The sequence below is a fragment of the Diabrotica undecimpunctata genome, chromosome 3 (genome assembly GCF_040954645.1).
Source record: "Diabrotica undecimpunctata isolate CICGRU chromosome 3, icDiaUnde3, whole genome shotgun sequence".
NCBI lineage: Eukaryota > Metazoa > Arthropoda > Insecta > Coleoptera > Chrysomelidae > Diabrotica > Diabrotica undecimpunctata.
Window position 1 is genome coordinate 12,024,991 of NC_092805.1, and position 21,267 is coordinate 12,046,257.

At 34.5% G+C, this 21,267-nt stretch overlaps 1 protein-coding gene across 7 annotated transcripts in view; it reads right to left on the minus strand.

Annotated features, from left to right (window-relative positions):
- Stacl (SH3 and cysteine-rich domain-containing protein) overlaps window positions 1-21,267 on the minus strand; it is a 707,685-nt gene that overhangs the window by 141,099 nt on the left and 545,319 nt on the right. For 2 of the 7 annotated variants that reach the window (XM_072525275.1, XM_072525273.1), the window contains exon 13: window positions 16,084-16,182. The exons of the other annotated variants lie outside the window; for them this stretch is intronic. In XM_072525275.1, the coding sequence (XP_072381376.1) occupies window positions 16,084-16,182 (99 nt within the window). The remainder of the gene's footprint in view (window positions 1-16,083; window positions 16,183-21,267) is intronic. 7 annotated transcript variants of the gene reach the window in all.

Here is a 21,267-nt window from a genome sequence, read left to right on the forward strand (position 1 = left end):
GGTAAGTTTTTGTCGTTTTTGGTCCATAGTCAGTTTAAATAATAGATATTCATTTTAGGAGTTGTATATGAATATGACTTACGAAAGAGAACAAATCAGGTTAAAACAACTTTTTGACGAAATTGTTGCTAATTCCGAAACGGAACCAGAAGACGACGACGCAAGTTTGCAAGATGATTGTTCAGAAGTTCGAAAATATGATACCAATTCAGAGGAGGATTTCTGTGAGAAAGAATATGTCGAAAATCATGTACCAGTAGAAGTAATACCGCGCATACCACGTTTGTTTGGGAAAGATGGAACAAGGTGGAGGAAACATCATGAATTTAATCAATCTGGCAGGACCAAAAGGTAATATTAGGCAAAAATTGGTAATAAAAGAGGTTTGAGAACGTCTTTTCACTACAGATATTCTATAAAAAATAGTAGAATGCACCAAAGTTCATAGCATTGAAACGCTATGACACAGTCAATAACAGAATGGCTAGGCCAATTGATCTTATAGAATTAAAAGATCTGTTTGGGCTGTTGTACATATCTGGCGCTAACAAAAGCAATCATCAGAACGCAAGAGGTTCCAGTTTATTGACACATTCGGTTCGATGACAAAAGTACTAAAATACAAAGGCAAGAATTCGACAAGTTGACCGCGATACGTGAGATTTTTGAAGCTTTTAATTCTAATCTACCGAAGCATTACAATCTTTCAGCATATACTACGATAGATGAAAAGTTAGAAGCCTTTCATTCATCGTTTACATACCGAATAAACCAAATCGTTCCGGTATAAAAATATATGCTTTAGCAGACGCTGAGCTGTATTATACGTCCAAGATGAAAGTATATGTTGGTAGACAGCCAGCAGGAAAATATTTTGTTGACACGTCAAATATTTCACCTGTACCTCGTCTGTGTGAACCGATTTGGGGAACGGGAAGGAACGTTACAATGGATAATTTTTTCGCAAGCGTTCAGCTCGCGCGATTACTTCAACGTGAACATCGTCTAACTGTTACAGGAACGTTACAAAAGAATAAACCTCAAATTCCTCTAGTGCTAACATAACAAAGGCCAGAAAAAACCAGTAAGTTTGCATTTCAAGAGAAGTGTACCCTTGTATCGTATGTACCCCGAAAAGGTAAAATTTTAGTGTTATCTACAATGCATTACGACGACAACATTGATAATGCAACAAGTAAACCAGAAATAATCATAGATTATAATAAGACTATAGGAGGCGTGGATGTCGTGGACAAATTCCGCTAGAGCAACCCCATTTTTTACAGTTGTTTGAATGTCGCTGGGATAAATTCCTACATTATATATAAATCGAATACAGACACACGCATTCCTAGACGAAAGTGTTTAGAATACTTAGGTTTTCAACTTATTGACGTTTCAACGTATGTTTCAACATATTCGCAGACGAGCCCTAGAACAAAATATTTTAAGGACAATTCGTATGAGGTTAGTGGAAATTTGTGGCATGCAGACAAGAAATCAACCTATCCAGAATAATGTGTATGGAAGATGTACGTTCTGCAGTGGTAGGAAAAACCGCAAATCTCGGTTTCTTTGTAGGCAGTGTGGCAAATATATGTGTTTGGAACATTTAACTCGACTATGCGTTGTGTGCAGTGTAGAAGGAAATGAGGAAGCAAACGGACAATAGTTTCAGTTTATGGTGGACATCTGTTGAATAATTTTATTTTTTGGTGACATTTGTCTTGTCTTGCTTAGTCTTTATGTTTGTTGATATTTTGTATTCAAAAACTTGACATGTTTTTTAAATTGTTTGTCAATTATGTTAGTACCTAAAAAAAGCCATTTTTTTTATTGTGCACTTTTTTCTCGAAAATAAATGAACCACCAGTTAGAAGAAGGGAATGAATCCAAAAAGTAGATTTTCAGGAAATCAATAAAAACTGTTTATTGGTTCTATTTAATTTTTTCTTGTTTAATATTGACATCTACTATAAAGTACAGTTTATATAAGTTAATTTGGATTGGAGAAAAACCCTCCAATGATTTTCGTTATCTAGAAAAACGATAAAGAAAATCTTGGATTTATTCCTTTCTTACAACTTATATTTTTTTGTTATGAATAAAGATACAACATTTTATGAAAAACTACTACCCTTCTTCCTCAATTATATTATCTGATGCAGTAGTTGGCCATGTAAGGATGTTCTCGTAAAATTCTTTTTTATTTTCTGGAGTATATGGAATTATTTTCCGAACGTCTTCCATCTTTTTCTCATTTATTGGTATTTTTGCCCTGTATGCTCTGGTAGTAAGCAATGAAGGGATCACCTAATTTTCTTGAAGTAGAAACCTCTGTTTCAAAAAACCACCGATTTGTTCTGAAACTGTTACGTAGCCTTTATGGGAAGAAGAATAATCTAAATATCTATATTTGGATATCATAAATGTAGACGTATTGTCTACCAACTTACAAGTTTTTTGTAATAAATTTTCCAGGTATTTTTGTCGAATATGTCGTCTGAGGTGATTGTTGTTACCGAAAATCCTCTTGTTTTGGCAGTAGAGATCATTAGATTCTATTCCTCTGTGTTACGTAAATCTTATCTTTTCTCCTGATAAGTCTTTTTGCTGTTCCGAAATTTCGATCGCACTGTAAAAACGAATGTCCATGCACAGGAGTACTGATAATCTTTACTGAACCGTTCAGTCGAAGCATGAACATGAACCATATCAGGGTATTGCTTCTATTCTCTCCTCCGCAAGCGTCACTTAACACGTGAATTTCGGTTATAGCAGGATCCATATTCTGGATTGTGTTCCAGATTACGCTACATACATCATCAGGTCCCCGTTTAGTTTCTCCTTCATTGTACGTGTAAAAATCTGCACAATTAGTTTTCAAATCGTAGACACAAAACACGTAAAGCCATAGTTTCCTGAGATAGAACATTTCCCGCACTGGTATTTTTAAAAGCAGAAGATTTTGCATGTAGTCGGAAACAATAGCTCCGACATTTTTCTTTTCTTGACATGACATATTCTCAACACTTCTTGCTGCTTCAGGTAAAACTTTTTAGCTCGTCTCAGATGTACTATCTTTTCTGCAACTGCTACGCGCTTGGCGTTTTAATTCAGCGTTTGACTTGTTATTTTAGCCTCAAGTGCTTCATAAGTTGAACAAACGTCAACCTGTGTTCTTCCAAATTTGTAACCATGGTTATCATTATACTAAAAGAATCATATTTAACGATGTTGGCATTTTCGGGACACTTCTTGCAAAAGAGTTCATGTATTATCTTCACATTGAGGTTAGCATCCAAATATTGAATTAATCTGGTGCTGTAATGTGATTGTTTTACCGGAAATTATAGAATGTGATGATCGATCGCAAGAACTACATTGTTATCTAAATTGTTGCCATGATTTAAATGAATACCATGGTGATCCACCGGTAATTTTCCTTTGGCAATAAGAGAGGTCAGTCAAAAAATTGCTTTATTTTTTATAGCATACAAGATTGAAAAAGCTTCCCTACATACCTAAACTCCTGCAGAATTTATTTGGATAAAATAACGAAAAGTATTGTCACGCCTTTTGGGATTTTCATTTTTGGATGGTCTTCGAATAACTTTCGAGCAGTTTATGAGGTTTATAAGAAAAGTATCCTGTTCATTTTTTGGACGTCCACTGTACACAGTTTGTAGAATCGTTTGCTTTTCTTCTAAACTAAACTTCTGTGTGCACCGGTTTTTTCATGTACACTCACTAACAGCATTTGATTTTGCCGGTACAATACGCCCTGTAGTTAAACTAGTATAGGTTTCACCTTGTAAATGATGTAATTTTTGTACCTCGTGTTTATATAAATGTTTATTTCGTACATCCAGTTTTCTCTTCCGTGACGTCGCCAAATCGCATAAAATATTTATGTTACTGTCCTCACTGCTATTACTATCACTAGTACTAGTTACAACCACTAGTTACAGCATGTCGCCGTAGGCCGCCAAAAAACACGTGGCAAACAGATTCAACCGTAAGTTTGAAGAAAGAAATAATTCCGTGATTTATTTCCTTCTTAAAACTGTCGCACATTTCGTGTTGGAATAGCTCCGTATCTTATACGGTGTTTATTCCCTACTTAGCGCGGACAGATGGGTCTTGCCTTAAAAGGTATATTTTTGTTAAAAAGTCGTTTCGCCATATTTTGGCGTTTATTCCTATCTTCTAACAGGTGGTTCAAATAAATATTGATTATTTCTTACTATATTGTTATATGAAAATAATGAGTTTAGCTATAGGGAATGCTATATAAAAATAAATCAGTATTATAAATACAATAAATGAAAGAGTGTTATAAATACAATATTTCTAAAAAACAAAATACAAGGTGATCCATTAAAAAAAATAAGAAAATCGTAATTTCGTTTTGTCGTTCACCCTGTATACAAATTTTAGTCAATGATTTCAGTTAAACTTAATTTAAAAACTACAATATATTGTTTACCTTATTATATAAAATAAATAATCGTTTATGCATTACCTTTTTATATACATGGTGTTGATTTCATAGGGATTTCGAAATAAAAATTGTCATAATTTGTTAAATATTTTGTATAGTAATGCAAAGTCCAATATTATAAAAACAAGAATTATGAGAGGAATATAAATATAAAAAAATATATAGGGTGTCCCATTTAAAAAATTTTATGTTTGCTATACCACGTAGTTATTAATCACCCTGTAGAATTTCACATATTTTTTAAGTATGGAGAATATTATTGCCTACATGTTTTCTAAATACATTTTTTGGATATCTTGTACCACAATGGAATTATCTACCGATGTCGCACTAAAAACTCATCCTGTATAAAAAAATTATTTACGATCAGAATTTTAAAGCTCTCGTTTTTATACATAGTGCTGTATATAAGTAATTCATTGCAATATGCATTAAAGTCTTTACGTAAAACTTATTTAGAAATAAAAATTAAAAAAAAAATAAACTTGTTCAAATTATCTTTGAAGATAAGATTCTTATTAATTTAAGATCTTGATTTCTGATATTGAATTTCTCCGTATTTGTCATTAAGCGTTCAACGACGACTATTGCCAGAATGTCAATTAGACTTTAATTGATTTTTCACAAGTTTGCCAAAGGACCAAATTTATGTTATTATACGGGATTATCTTTGACTCTACGATAACATTCAATAAAATTAACAACGCCGGTGTCCCTTTCAGAAACCCCAAAGGATTTAGTGGGGTTAATAGGGCGAGATCAGTTCAAGCTAATCTTCCAGGAAGGCAACGATAACGCGGATATTTCGACTGAGATATTCTTGACCAAATTTTGTTTTGCCAATTCAATTAACTTAGCAAATCCCTTTACTTTATTACTTAATTTTTTCGTTATATTGATAAAATAATTGTGAAATATATCGATGAAATTTATAAAGGGTTTAGCCGGTTAAGAGAGTAAAAATGGCTACCATTTTTACGAAAAAACCAAAAGTATTCTCACGTAATATATAAAAAAATTAAAGATATAATGTATAGTAGCGTAGATACAGAAATATTGAACATTGTTCAAATTTTTAGACCTTAGACCCCTTTATAACCTCAAAAAACCCCAAAACGAAATTTTGCGTTTTCTTAACGATTTTTCCGGTTCTAATCACCATAAGTGCTTATTTATTTTTATATTTGGAAGGTGTGTATGGTCTACAATACGTCTACAAAACGCTCGAAATTTTCATAATTCAGTAAGAAAATCTATGTAGATCAATATTAGCGACAAAAAAGTAGATAGAGCGAATGACTAGTTATTTTTATATTTGGAAGGTGTTTATTGTCGACAATACGTCTACAAAACGCTCGAAATTTTCATAATTCGGTAAGAAAATCTATGTAGATCAATATTAGCGACAAAAAAGTAGATAGAGCGAATGACTAAGAGAACGATAACATCGTTAATGGTAACCAGACGCACTTGGAAACGGAAAACTGTGGGGTTTAAAACCAGACATAGTTACACAACTCTTCTTCGAAATATATAAAATAGCGCAACAGGTGCAGTGAGAATGTATTATAGGAACACAAACACATTTCCTTTAGATAATTGTACTAGGAAAGAAGACACCATCTCTCCTAAACTATTCACCGCTTTAGTGCCATTTACAAAGTGCAATGAGAAACATTAATTGTGAAGTCAACATAAATGGGTAGTTTCTGAAAAACTTGAGGTTTGCAGACGACATAGTCCTTATTGTAGACCGAGTAGATCATGCCTGTTAACTTCTTTAAGACCTGCAGAGCTCTTGTACATAAGTTGACCTTAAAATTAACTTTTCCAAACACAATACATAACCAACCTTGTACTAGCCAAAAACATTCCAACTAATGGCACGCAAATTGAACAAGTTTAAATCTATAAGTAACTGAGACACGAGATTAAATTAGGAAGAGACAATCAAGAGTTAAACAGGAGAATAGGACTAACATGGACAGCTTACGGAAAACTGAGGAAAGTCTTTATATCAGATATTCCCATGTACTAGAAAAAAAAGGTCTTTGAACAATGTATACTTCGAGTTCTTATGTATAGAGCAGAAACATTGATATTTACTAGAAAAGTAATTAATATAGTTAGGAGAAAAACGGGTGTTACTGACCCAGATAAAATAATTACAACACTGAAATGGAACTGGTAAGACATGTTGCCAGGGATGGAACATGGACCAAGAAAATTTTAGAATAAAGAGATGGAGAGAAATGGAGACGTGGTCAGACGACATAAAGCACAACTGGATTTAGGGGCTGAAGATCAAATGCAATGAAGTTATTTACGCTATGTTCAGCAGTCGACTCAAAACGGATGATGACGATGGTGGTAAAACCAACAATAACATATAATATACCAATAGTATTGCCAAAAAGTGCAATCTTCAAATTAAGCAAGGTACAAAGACTTGCATGTCTTGCAATTACAGTGGCTATGAGGTGCTATGAGGTGGAATTCCCTTCTTAATGCATAGTTCTAAGAGGGAAGATGAAAATGGAATATTATACATGAGCAAGCTTGAGTAACGTAACGGTAAGATTATGACAAAGCAACATCATATATGATATCAGGGATACCGAATGGATAATAATTTTTGATCCTATGGTAGCTAAATATAGAGCTAAATTATCTTTTCAAGGAGGCATTTGCCCAAGAGAGATATGAGTCAAAAAAAATACTTACAGATACAGACTGCAGCCTTCTACCTGGTATACAAACATATCCAAAACTGCAAAATAGTCTGACGTAGAAATAACCCGTAGTGTCGAAAATTTAAACATTTCTATTCTGCTTCTTCTTCTTCAAGTGCCATCTTCGTTCCGAAGGTTGGCGATCATCAGGGCTATACGTATTTTCGAAACTGCTGACCGAAACAATTCGTTGCTACTACAGCTATACCATTCCCGTAGATTCTTTAGCCAGGAGTTTCGTCTTCTTCCTATGGACCTTTTTCCTGCTATTTTCCCTTGCATAATTATTCGAAGCAGTTCATATCTTTCGCCTCTTGTAATGTGTCCCAAGTATTGCAGTTTTCGTTTTTTGATCGTAAATATGACTTCCTTTTCTTTATTCATTCTTCTCAAGACCTCGACATTTGTGACTTTCTCGGTCCATGATATTCTCTCTATGATAAATCTCTTCCGCAGAACACTCTCTTCATTTTAGTGAACATGGATCTGGCTTTTTCTATTCTTATTTTGATTTCTGCTGAGCTATCGTTGTCTTCATTTATAAAAGTGCCTAAATATTTGTATTTGCTAACTCGATCGATAATTTCATTGTGTAAATATAAATTTTGGACATTTTGTGTTGATTTCGATATTACCATAAATTTAGTTTTCTTTATGTTCAAAGATAGTCCATATTCTTCGCTGCAGTCTGCTATCTTATTCACCAATGTCTGTAGCTCTTCAAGTGTTTCTGCGATCAGAACGGTGTCGTAGGCAAATCTCAGATTGTTTAATCTAACACCATTTATTTTAATACCTACGGATTGCTCAGAGAGTGTTCTATTCATTACGTCTTCGGAATAGAGATTAAACAGGGTTGGTGACAGTATACACCCTTGTCTCACACCGCGCTTTATTTCAATTTCTTCAGTGGTATTATTCTCTACTCTCACTACTGCTTTCTGATTGTAGTACATATTTGCTATTAGTCGGATGTCTCGTTTATCTAAATTCTTTTCTGTCAGGAGTCTGATTAGGTAATCATGCCGCACTTTATCAAAGGCCTTGTTGTAATCTATGAAACACATGAATACATCTTGATTTATGTCAAGACATTTTTGAGACATAACGTTCAGTGCAAACAACGCCTCTCTTGTTCCAAGTCCATTTCGGAATCCAAACTGGGTATTATTGATGTCCATTTCCAGTTTTCTGTGTACTCTAGAGTGTATAATTTTCAGAAATATTTTCAGTACATGGCTCATCAGACTGATTGTACGGTAATCACTGCATTGTTTGGCATTTATCTTTTTTGGTATTGTAACAAAGGTGGATAAAAGCCATTCTTGTGGTATTTTTCCTGATGTATAAATGCTATTGAAAAGTTTAACTAAAATGTGAATCGAGTATTTTTCTATTAGTTTAAGGATTTCCGTTGGTATTTCATCTGGACCTGGGGCTTTACCATTTTTCATTCTTTTTAGTGCGTACATTACTTCTTCTTCCGTTATTTCTGGACCTTCGTCTCCTTGTATGTTACTTAGCTCAGATTGTTGTCTATCATCTGCAAAGAGTTCTTCAATATAGTTTTTCCATGTTTTCAACTGTTCTTCTAGTTCTGTTATTATGTTTCCGTTGACATTATACAGGGTATTTGGCTGCTTACGTTTTTGTGTACCTGCAAGTTCTTTCACTTTTTTATGTACATTAAAAATATCATGTTTTGTCTGCAATTGCTCTATTTCTTAACATTTTCTTTTATAAAAATCTTCTTTTGCTATTCTGATCTCTATTTTGATTTCTTTCTGTATTTGTTTATACCTTTGTTCGTTTTTTCCTTTCATTATTCTCCGATTGTCCATGAGAAAAAGGATCTTATCAGTCATCCACCTTTGCTTTATTTTTGGTTTTTCTTTAGTCAGAATTTTCTTCACAGGACCTGTTATCGCCATTTTTACGTTTTGCCATTTTTTATCTATGTTGTTCGTTGGCTGAGATGTTTCTTTTTCATGAAGTATTTTGAAATTATTATTAATACATTTTTGCAGTTTCTCCTTTACCTCCAGGTTACATAAATGACTGACGTCTATCTGATTTGCTCTTCTTTTCTGCTCCAATCTTTTTAGTTTAATACTCATTTGCGCTATTAGAGGGAAATGAGTATTTATTCTATCTATTCTGCTAGGGAAATATAACTCTGTACTTAAGGTAAATATATGATGAAATCTAGACTAGTGTGAACACGCCAAGAGGAATTTGACGAACTGGCGAAATATAACAACAGTATTACACTTAAGTTTCAGGCCACCAGGAAATACACGGCAACTTTCACAAAGAGCTTCAGATACAAAATACTTCGATTCAGAGCCAGCCGTGGGATTGCCAAAAAGCATCATCCGCGACCGGAAAAAAGCCTGGATCCAAAGGCAACATAATTTTCACTGGGGACAAACAGACATAGACTAAATATATATTGGACGGACATGCGCTAATAGAACTGAAGTACTGCGAAAAATAAGCAAGAATCAACTTAGAGTTATAACATACTCCTTGATTGGACATGCTCTTGATAAGACACCTGCATACAATGGGGCTGTAGATGGAAACTTCAGTTGCAGACTCTAAAGCAGAAAACCAGAAACAGTCAACCATATTATTCCTGACTTCGATACATTAGATAGCAGGAGACAAACACTTTTTGAAAAGTATCGAGTTACAGATTGTCACAACTTATACCATTTTCACACTGGTATGAGTTCCAGGTCATCGAAAAATATTACTGTGTAGGTGTAGAGACTAAACAAATACTGTATTACAAACTTAAGGGAATAAGGTGTGTAGGCGGATCATTAAAAAGATGGATAAGAGTTTGATGATGTAATAGGCAATCTATACCTAAATCTCTTACAAGAAGAGAAGAATACGGTTTAAAATAATCTTAAAGACTTATTCCCGGATCTAATCCATTTCAGTGATTAAAATAACATTTTAATCTTTAAACAATTTATCTCATTCAACGTTACGGAGTTTTATATATCGGTGGTTATATTAATTTTCCATATCCAATATTAATCATCTTAATATGTCACTTTTAGTATTACTAGATATCTGAAAATATTCTCAGCAACTTTAATCGCATACATATCACCCTTAACATCAATCACCTCGCCCCGGTTTTTTCTTTACAACTTTCCCAATCATGTTTTATATGTGTTTGGAGTTGATCCCTCGCAAAAAGATGTTTTTTATTTTCCCTTTTGAATTTATAAAGAAACGGGTTATGCGAAGTATAAAATATGTTTATCGGAACGGAAAATATCATTTTCGAGAACTCTTTGCTTCAGTGGGGAGCTCCGGTTCTTTATACGGGTACATGCCGACCATGGAGTTTTTTCTTAGGAATCTTGTTAGGTCCAATTCGGACTTATTCACGTAGAAAGTCTGGGTAAATATTTTCTTAAAGTGTTACAAAGGATATAGTATATATTTTTTATTCAGTTTTAAATTTGTTTGAAAACGGCTTATTTGGTAGAGTAAAGATCAGTATTTGGGAGAGTTTGCAGAAACAAAAGAATACTTTTAATATAAAGTAATTAAAAAGACTAAAGAAGGCTATATATTATTTAAAGTATTACGAGGAGTATTACTGAAAGTAAGTAAAGAAGAATATTGATTTTGATTTTTTGAAATTGAGGTTTTTCATATTCCAATGACGCTTCTATTAATCAATAGATTATTCATCTTTATAGATGCGTTTGCCCAAATTAACGGCGTTATTTTGAGTGGAAGCCGTTTTTAGTGCACCTTGTCTTGGATCTTCGCTAAGACTAATCCGTCCACCATTTGAGTAGCGTTTATCAACGAAATATTATTAAATAATGAAGTATTTCATTGCCGAAAGGAAAAACCCACGAGATGAGCATATATACATCAGCTAATTGTACAGCAAAAAGTGCCAGTAGTCATTGTTTGCAACTGCAGAAGCTCTTAGGGGCATACCACCAGGTGTTTTGCTCTAAGAGGGTCTTGCTAGACATCCCTTCTCTGTATATTGCTATAAGGAGGAAGACCAGAATGGAATATCATAGATTGCGGGAAAACTGGAGGAACGCAATGGTAATATCTGAATATAGTAGTAATAATTTTATAATAATTCTAATATCTCTAATGAAATATCTGATTATTAAGTACCCAAATATAGATCTAATGTACTTGAATAGGTAGACATCTGTTTACGAGAGCGATATATCAGAGGAAGAGGACCGGAAGAGTCCGCGGATTTTAGAACAATGGAAAAGGAGCAATATCGGTACGTGATTCGATTCTTGTTTTTGCAACGGAAATCGTGCGGCAAAATCAAAGAGTGCTTGGATGCTGTGTACGGTGACTCTTCTCCTTCGATGGCAACCCTCCAAAATTGGTTTAACGAGTTTCAACGTTGTTGCACGTCGGTTTTTAATGAGGCACGCCCAGGTACCCCTAAATCGGCTACCATGGAGGATAAAGTGAAAAAGTTCCACGATCTCATATTGCCGACTGAAGATACACGAGGTAGCTGAGACACTAGGCACCTCAAAAGACCGAGTATGTCTTATTCTGCATAAAATTTTGGGCATGTAGAAGCTGTTAGACAAAAAATTGTTGAGAACGGTAAAAGTACGCAAGACTGCATACCTTGAACACATACTAAGAAATAATAAATATAGTCTTCTGCAGGTCATCATGCAGGGTAGAGTCGATGGCAAAAAGGGAATAGGTAGAAAGAGGAAGTCATGGCTGCGAAATATTCGAGACTGGACAAACATGACTGTAGATGAATTATTCCACGTTGCAAAAGACAGAGAAGCTTTTAAAAATGTGGTCGCCAACCTCCGTTAATGGGGACGGCATAGGAAGAAGAAGAAGAAGCTGTTAGAATGATGATGGCTTCGTTTGCTCACTCCGGACAACAAGCTTAACCGTGAGACCACTTAAGAGCAGTATTTGACGCTGCTAATTCGAAAGGAGTTTCTACGTCGTTTCGTAACCACCGACGAAACATGAATATATTGGTACACACCAGGTACCAAGAAATAGTCGAAACAGTGGCAGCATCCCCATCCGGCGAACGTGCTCCGAAGGAGACGAAGACTGTCCTATCGGCCGAAAAGGTTATTGCCACCGTATTCTAAGATTCACAAGGGGTGATCTACGTTGACTACTTAGAGAATGGTAAAACGGTCACAAGGCTTTACTACGCTGAATTATTGTGCCGATTAGATGCCGAATTGCAGAAAAACGACACAATTTAGCGATGAAAAATTCCACCATGACAACAGATCCGCTCCATACCTCCGCCGTCGCCATGGTAAAATTGATCGACTTGGGCTACGAACTATTGCTCCACCCACCATATTCTCTAGATTTGACCCCATCTAACTTCTTTTTGTTTCCAAACCTGAAAAACACACTGACCGGGCGGAACTTTAAGTCAAAACAGGAGGTCATCATCGCCAGGGAAGCATATTTTGCAGACCTCAATAAAACGTATTTTTCAGACGAGTTAAAGAAGTTAGATCATCGTTGAGCTAAAAGTAGACTATTTTGAGAAATAAATTGTCAGTTTTTCAAAATTTTCGTTTTTCTTTTGTACGGTAAATACTTCTAGGTAAGTACTACTTAAGGTGTCTCCTAATACGAGTCTATAACTGTGGAAGAATCGGATGTAGGAACATTCAGTACTTTTGGGCTCCAGGCGTATGTTTATGTAATCTTATACTGTGCATGAGAAATTGATGAGGCTTTTTGAACTTAAGCCAACTATAAACACATATAGCCAACCACTTTATTATTCATTTTTTTTTAATTTGTACTTATTTATGGTACAAATATTATACGAGTAGATGAAAAATTAAATGCACGCACAACAATTTAAAAAATTTATATATTTTAGCATTTTTTTTATCAAATAGTTCACGAGATATTATAAAGTTTTTGATACCATCTATGATCTGTACAAACAAAGACATATTTCCAGATGATGCAAAAGCGTCGTGATATTGATAATGTACACAAAAATGGTTTTTGCTAATCTTGATATTTTAATTTTTATTCTGTCAAAAATAGCTTTTAATAAATTATTTATAGATAAACAAATATCAGAAAAATATTCCACAAAAACGTTATTTACTTTCAAATAGTAGTGATATCGCAACTAAAAAAATTGTAGCATGGGTATTAGTTTGTTTGCTAATGTCTGTTTCTATTATTTCTCGTATCAATCATTCAAAGATCTGGTGAATTCTCCTGGAAAACTACTTTTTATAGAACATGCAGCCAAATTATTTAAATTTTTGTCAATTGTATACTTTATTTTCTTTTTACTGATCTTAAGTTTATTCTAATTTTTTTCCACGTTTTTAACACGCCTTTTCTAAGTATTTGATTTTTACCAACCAATTTCTTCTTGGAAGTCTCTTCAGGCGATCATTCTACTTTAATTGTGGGTACTAAACACCTTATTCTTCTATGAATAAATTTCTACTTTTTGGGTCTCTTACCTTGCTTTTTTTACCTGTTTTTTTAGTATTCTTCATATTATCATCACATGTATTTATACCGCCTCATTCAAATTTCTACTATTTTTGATCCTTACGTTTCTTCTCTTATTACCATTTTTTTTTCTATCAGAGTAAGAAAATGTCTGGAAAAATCCTTATAAACCCATAAATCTAATGAAGGGTATAGATGCAAAAGTCACATTCTCCAATTTTTGTCAAAAATGTATTTTTAGTTGTTTCGTATTCTCCACATTGAAATACACAATTTTTCAAAGTTTGAGAGAGCTGAACTATCAGTCGCTTGTACAAATTAATGAATAAAAATCGCGTTGTTAGTCCAGAACTAACATTCTCCGCCGTATTAACTTGTAGAACTCACGTTCTCCCTTTCACCCTATGAGACTGGAGGGTTACGGTTACGTGCCACCTAGGCTGTTTGTTAGCTGCAGTGTTCCCTTTCGGCTTATTTTATTATGAATTAATTACACACAAGCGAAGTACTTGCTACTAAACAGTGCTATTGCTTCGGCAGAATTAGATGACTTTTTTCCAGTTACAATCGATCAACAAAACATATCATCTGAGCAAAATAAAGATCACCAAAGCCAGAAAAATTCTGCTGATAGATACGAACAACTCTCATGTAAAAAACCTATTGAGAATCACAAGATTTTCAACTATTCTGCGGAAGCTGGATTACAGGCAAATTACGCTGCAGCTCTTATAAAAAATTTGTCTTCCTATAATAATTGTTTTCAAATTTTCGTGGACGATAAAGTTATAGATGAGATGGTTAATCAAACTAACTTTTATGCCACCCAGATTTTGTACGATACTGATGATATCAGTAACGAATCTAGAGTACATCGATGGGTTCCAATCAGCAGAAAAGAACTGATACAATTTATTGGCCTTGTGGGTTATATGGGACTTGTGAGGCTGCCTTCTATTGACAAATACTGGAGCACTGATAATTTCTACAAAAATTGTATGGTTACGAAAATTATGCTTAGAAACCGATTTCAGCTCCTTCTAAGAATGTGGAACTTATCCGACAATACCACGTGTCCAGATGATGACCGCTTGCACAAAGTCAAAGCATTGCTAGATAAATTTATTAAAAACTTTCAAGCAGTTTATAAACCAGGGCCCATATCTGTATTGATGAGTCTGTTATTCCTTTCCAAGTTCGGTTAGTAATAAAGCAGTACATACCGCAAAAGAAGCATAAGTATGAAGTTAAGCTTTTTAAGCTTTGTAGTGACAATGGCTATACGTGAATATAAGGATTTATGCAGGTAAGAAGAAAAATGAAGGTAACGCTTCTGTACCAACAAATGTAGTGATTAACCTATCAGAAAGCCTTTTGAATTCAGGGCGTACGATAGTAGCTGATAACTACTATACAAGCCTAGAGTTAGCTAATATTTTACTTGATAAGGAAACTCACTATATTGTGAGTGACGTTAAGATCAAATCGTCGTGGAAACCCAAAAGAAGTAAAAATTAAAAAATTGAAAAAAGGGGAAACGTTTGGGTTGGAAAACCAGAGACGCATCTGCTTTTTGAAGTAGAAGGATAAAAGAGATGTCTTGTTACTATCTACTTAACACACTACCGAACTAGAGCAATTCAGTGACGAAGTGGTGTTGTTCATAAACCCCTACGTTGCTCATAGCCCCTATGGAATACAATGAGGCGCATCTATACCCTTCTAATATCAGTGGCATACATTTTAATTTAAATTTAATTTCGTTATTACCGGTATTGAAACTTGCTTTTCACATTTCAAATTTCCCAATTTTAACAAATTTTATTTATGATATACTTGAATCTATATAGGTTTTGATTATTCTCTCTCTACTGATAATATATAAACTTTATTTAAGATCATTTTTCGGTGAACATTTTTCATTGAAAACTGCTGCATGTCTATGGCATGTCACACATTACTACAAAAACGAAGCATATCTTTTTCCTCTTTGATTTATTTACAGGCTTGTCTAGGGATATTGTTGATGCTCAATAGACAAAAACTAATGTAAGTGACCACAATAAATAAAAATTTCACTATAAACGAAAACATCAACATTTTAAAAAATTTTTAACAAACACTATATTGTTTGGAAAACTGGTTAAATAATGGTTTGGAATATTTATAAATAAAATCATAAAAAATTAAGCTTTATTAAAAGTTATTGTTTGACAGAATAAATATAGGCTTATGATGTTTATTTTTTATTATTTTGTTATATCAGAAGCACGAAATACGAATGGCGAACGGATCCAGTTAACATGGTAGTAGCAGCAACAACACCTTGTATAGTACCTAAAACAACAGCGTTGTTGAGATTTGGATGAAGCTGGTTGTTGTTCCTCATTGACAAACGTCTATTAATGGTTGGCATTGAGAACACTGCTGCTACCCCTGGACATAAGCGTAATATAAAGAAAATTAAAATAAACTAAAAATAATAGATATACTTATAAGTAAAAGCTACAATAAAAAAAGCAAAAATAAAAAGTATGGTACAATAGTCAAGAAAATGTGTGTTGCGAAGAAGGTATTATAGAAATAACAGAAATTGAAATTTAACAAATTAGAAAACAAAAACTGCAAAAAAATAGAACTAATAATGGTATGTATAATGCTATCCAGTGAAAACTGAAAATTTGGATTACGAAACTTTTATACCTATTATTTTAAAAAACAGATATAGCTCTTGTAGTTTCTAAACTTCATTGTTCAGTGAAAATTGTATTTAAAGAAGACAATTTGTTATGCTATGTGGTCTGAAAAGTAACCTCCTTCGCCAATTAATGCGCTGCGATCTCAAAACACCGTTACGTCCGGAAAGTATGACATTTTTTAGGTATACATGTCAAATTTTAGCGCGATGCAGCCAATAGTATATTTTTGACAACTGCATAAACTTGACGTGTTTGGAGAAATGAGGTATATGAATAAAAACGATTTTCGATGAAATAAACTTAAAGCTGGATACATATTAGGGAAATAATGCTCCTTCAGACAACAAAACAACGTACTAGATGGCCTACCGATGTAGTTACACTGGCAAATGTAAAGACAGCGCATAAAATGGTTTAAGCTAATCGTAAAGTTAAGGTGCGTGAATTGAAAGAAGCCACAAGAATTAGTAAAGAGCGTACTAGTCATATTGTAAACGAAGTTTTGAATATAAAAAGTTATCCTTTTGATGGGTGCAGATTTGCTGACGATTGACCAAAAACATGATCGTGTAAGCACTACTTAGTAGTGTCTGGTTCTCATGAAGCATAATCTACTATAAAGTGCACTAATATACACCAGAGAACAGAATAAACGGACTACAATGGACAATAACTGGCAAAAGTGCCCCGAAGCGACCAAGAACGGCTCAAAGCGTCGGAAAGGTTATGGCCATTATATTTTGGGATTACAAAGGTAGGATTTTAATTGACTATATTGAAAAGGATGAAATTATTAATAGTCAATATTATTGTGCACTATGAGACAAATCAAAGAAAAAACTTAGTGAAAAACGGCTCCATATGCAGAAAAAAGAGTTGTTTTTCAATGCAATGGCTCACAATAGCGTTATGACTGTGGCAAAAATTAATAAGTTGTGTTTCGAATTGTTTTCTCATCCTGCTTATTCTCCTAATTTGGCCTCCTAAGGAGGTTACTTTTTAGACCACCTAATATTAGCGAACTATGATTAACTCTTCCAAAGAAAAAGAACTTAAAACTTCAACTTAAACACAAAGTTAAACAAAATAATCACAAATTAGATATATTTTATATCCTTTATTATTTCGTGGTTTTCCGTATTTCGCAACCATCACCTCATTTATTTTGATATGTTTGTCGCTTATTATCTAACACACTTTTGGTTGACTTTGAAGAGATAGCGCAATATGTATCTGGTTTCTTCCGAATGCGTTCTAACTTAGCAGGTGACAAGTTCGCCAAGTCTCACTATTTGACCTAATAGTATACTCAGATGCAAAAAAAACGCAACGGAGAAAATTTTGGTCAAATTCAAAGTGTTTCAGGTTTTTTTTTAGCTATATATTAATGATTTTTGTAGCACACTTTGTAAAAATTTATAAATTTTAATTTGGTATAGTGAGCTTTTTAATAAAATTTTGTATTTGACTTATTATACGGGGTTAATCGAAAGGTGGTTTTTTATCCTAATTTTGAAACATCCTGTAAAATAATTCCGTTAATGGATTTTTATTAAATCTTGTTTTTCGGTTGCAACCATATCTTCTAAGTATCATGTTTTTTGTTTCATGTAAAAATATGGATTGGTTCATTTTTAGGAGCGAAATAACTTTGCCACCCACAATTTACGACTTTTCCTATTATTACCATTTTCTTTTGTATTCATTTGTAATACGACGATGGGGGTTTTGGTGACTGATATCGAAGGAATGTCACATCAACATCCCAGAAGCAGTGTATTTAAATAATGATTAAAAGCAACGACATGATCTTGGTTTTAATGAACAATGATAACAATAACAAAACATAAAAAAAAATAACTTAAATGTAACTTAACCTAAGTACGCAAATAACAAAGAATAACTACTAAAAAATAACTTATGACTTTGTATTGCCTCCCCTTGCCTCTATAACTGTCTGTACACGTCGGCTCGTGCTGTCTATGAGGTTGTGAATATCATATTGCTGGATATTTTGCCATTCCTCTTCTAGAGCCAAACAAAATACGTTAATTGAGGCTGGTGCGACTTTGCGCCCTCTAATATTTTTACCAAGAATGTCTGAAATGTGCTCTATTGGGTTCAGATCTGGCGAGCACGCTGGCCAGTTTATTTTATTAATACCAACTTCCTGTAAATATTGCGTGACACACATTGCAGAGTAGTGTCGCGCATTATCTTGCATTAATAGAAAATCATCGCCGATATATTGAGAAAAGCATGCTACGTGATTCACTCAAATTTCCTCAACATACCTGTGTGCAGTCAACGAACCATCAATTAATACCAATTGTGCGCCTCTAGAAATATTCCTGCCCAGATCATCACCGAACCCACTCCATGGCTAACGCGAGGACTGAAAGCGCACTCGGCAAATCTCTCTCCAGTTCGACGCCATACTTGTTTTCTCCCATCTAATGAGAGAATACAGTATCTCAACTCACCCTTAAAAAGAACATTACTCCATTGCCCTAAATTCTAATGTAAATATTCCCTGGAAAACTGTAATATAACCACTCTGTGCCGTGTAAGTAATTTGGGCCCAGTTGTTGGTCTGCAACTTTACAAACCAAATTTATGTAATCTTCGACGAGCTGTAAATACACTTACATTATTGCCTTGAACCTCTTGAGGCTTCGCAGCCCAAGAAGCTCTAGGCGAAGAAACCAGAACAGTCCACAGATCAGCGGAAAAAATCACTTGGAATACACAGCTTGAAGAGCAAAGAAATAAGAAACAGGAAGCGTACAAAAGATGGCTGAACACTAAGAATCTTAAAGATAAAGAAATATACAAAGAACAGCAAAGAATATTTAAAGATATGACAAGGAACAACAAAAATGAAACATGGGATGCAAAATGTAAAGAAGTTGACTGTTACATCGGAGGAGATATTTATAATACTGACTCACCTCAATGAATACGAGTACAAGGTGAATATGTAAACATGGAAGAAGAACAAATACAACAAGCGCTTAAATCGATAAAGAATAACAAAGCATCCGGGCCGGAGAACATACCAGCAGAACTTCTAAAAAACGGAACACCAAAACTAATAAGCTATCTTAAAGTGCTATTCACAAGATACTTAAATGGGGAAGAAATCCCGAATAGTTGGAAAGAAGCATGGATTACTCCAATTCACAAAAACGGTCCAAAAGATATTTGCGGAAACTACAGATGTATCTCTGTCACCAGTACCTTTAGCAGGTTGTTTGGTAAAATCTTAAAAAACATGATTGAGAAAGAATACGAACCTCATGAAATTGAACAGCAAGCAGGATTTAGAGCTGGAAGATCTTGCGTAGACCACATATTTACCCTAACACAACTGAATGAAAAGAAAGTTGCAAGAAACCAGGAAATACATCTTTTATTTGTGGATCTCACAAAAGCATATGACACGATTCCTGTGAGAAAGCTGTGGCAGTCTCTTGAACGATCTTTATTAAATAGCACGATCATCGCCGCAGTCAAAAAATTATATAATAAAGCATCATCAAAAATCAAACTAAACAACACCTTAACAGAAGAATTTCCAGTAACAAAAGGCTTACGACAAGGATGCTGCCTCTCTCCAATACTATTTAAGATCTATTTGAATGAAGCACTAAAACACTGGAGAAGATCATGTTCAGGAATGGGGATCCAACTTGACGACGATACAACATTATACACTCTACATTTTGTGGACGACCAAGTAGTAGTGGCAGCAGACAAGGAAGATTTAGAATTCATGACGAGACGGTTGTTTAAAACATATGAAGAATGGGGCCTCTCTGTAAATAGAAACAAAACGCAATACTTATGCCTCGGGAATGAAGTAGAAGATCTAATGGTCAACGAACATGAAACAATCAAGAACTGTGAGGAATATATATATTTGGGAACAACAATCAACAAGAGTGGGCGCACCGAAAAAGAGATAGAGCAAAGAATCGTGAAAGGAAAAAGGGTGATAGGATGCCTAAACCCGATACTATGGTCAAAAGAACTATCAAATCAAAGAAAGCATCTCCTCTTTAACTCCATCTTTAAAAGTATAGAGCTCTATGGATGCGAAACATGGCAACTTACTAAATCCCTTGAGCGACGCCTACTTGCATTGGAAATGGACTTCTGGAGAAGATCAGCTAGAAAATCAAGGCTTGATAGAATACAAAATGACCATATCGGAAATATAATGGGAGTCAAGTCAACCATCATTGACGAAATTCAAAGGAGACAACTGATCTGGTATGGTCATGTGAAAAGAATGGACGACAACAGGCTGCCAAACCAAATTTTAAAATGGACGCCAAGGGAAAGAAGGAAGAGAGGAAGGCCAAAAAAATCCTGGCTGGGCGGCATTCAGAAGGCAATGTCGGAAAGAAACCTTCACCCTGGCGAATGGAATGACCGACGTAGGTGGAAACTGGGAACCGGAAGGCGGAGAACGCTATAAAAAACCGGGAAAAAAAACCTCTTGAGGCTGATTTCTTGTTTGCATCGCTGTTAAATGATGATCCCGCAAAGGGTTGACTCATACAAAACGATCATCTAAAGCGGTAGTTTTGTACTTCCTGCCACTTCATGTTTTACGCTTGTTTGTTCCAGTTCGTATAAAACATTCTATTACCCTTTGGATGGTAGAGCGATTAGTGTGTAGTACTCTAGCCATATATTTCATAATCGGCGTTCGCACAATCTTCGACACTAACAACCATGATCAATCATAGGTAAACAAAATGTAAATGTCAATATGACATAATGATAACAGTCACCAAAGCCACCTCCTCGTATT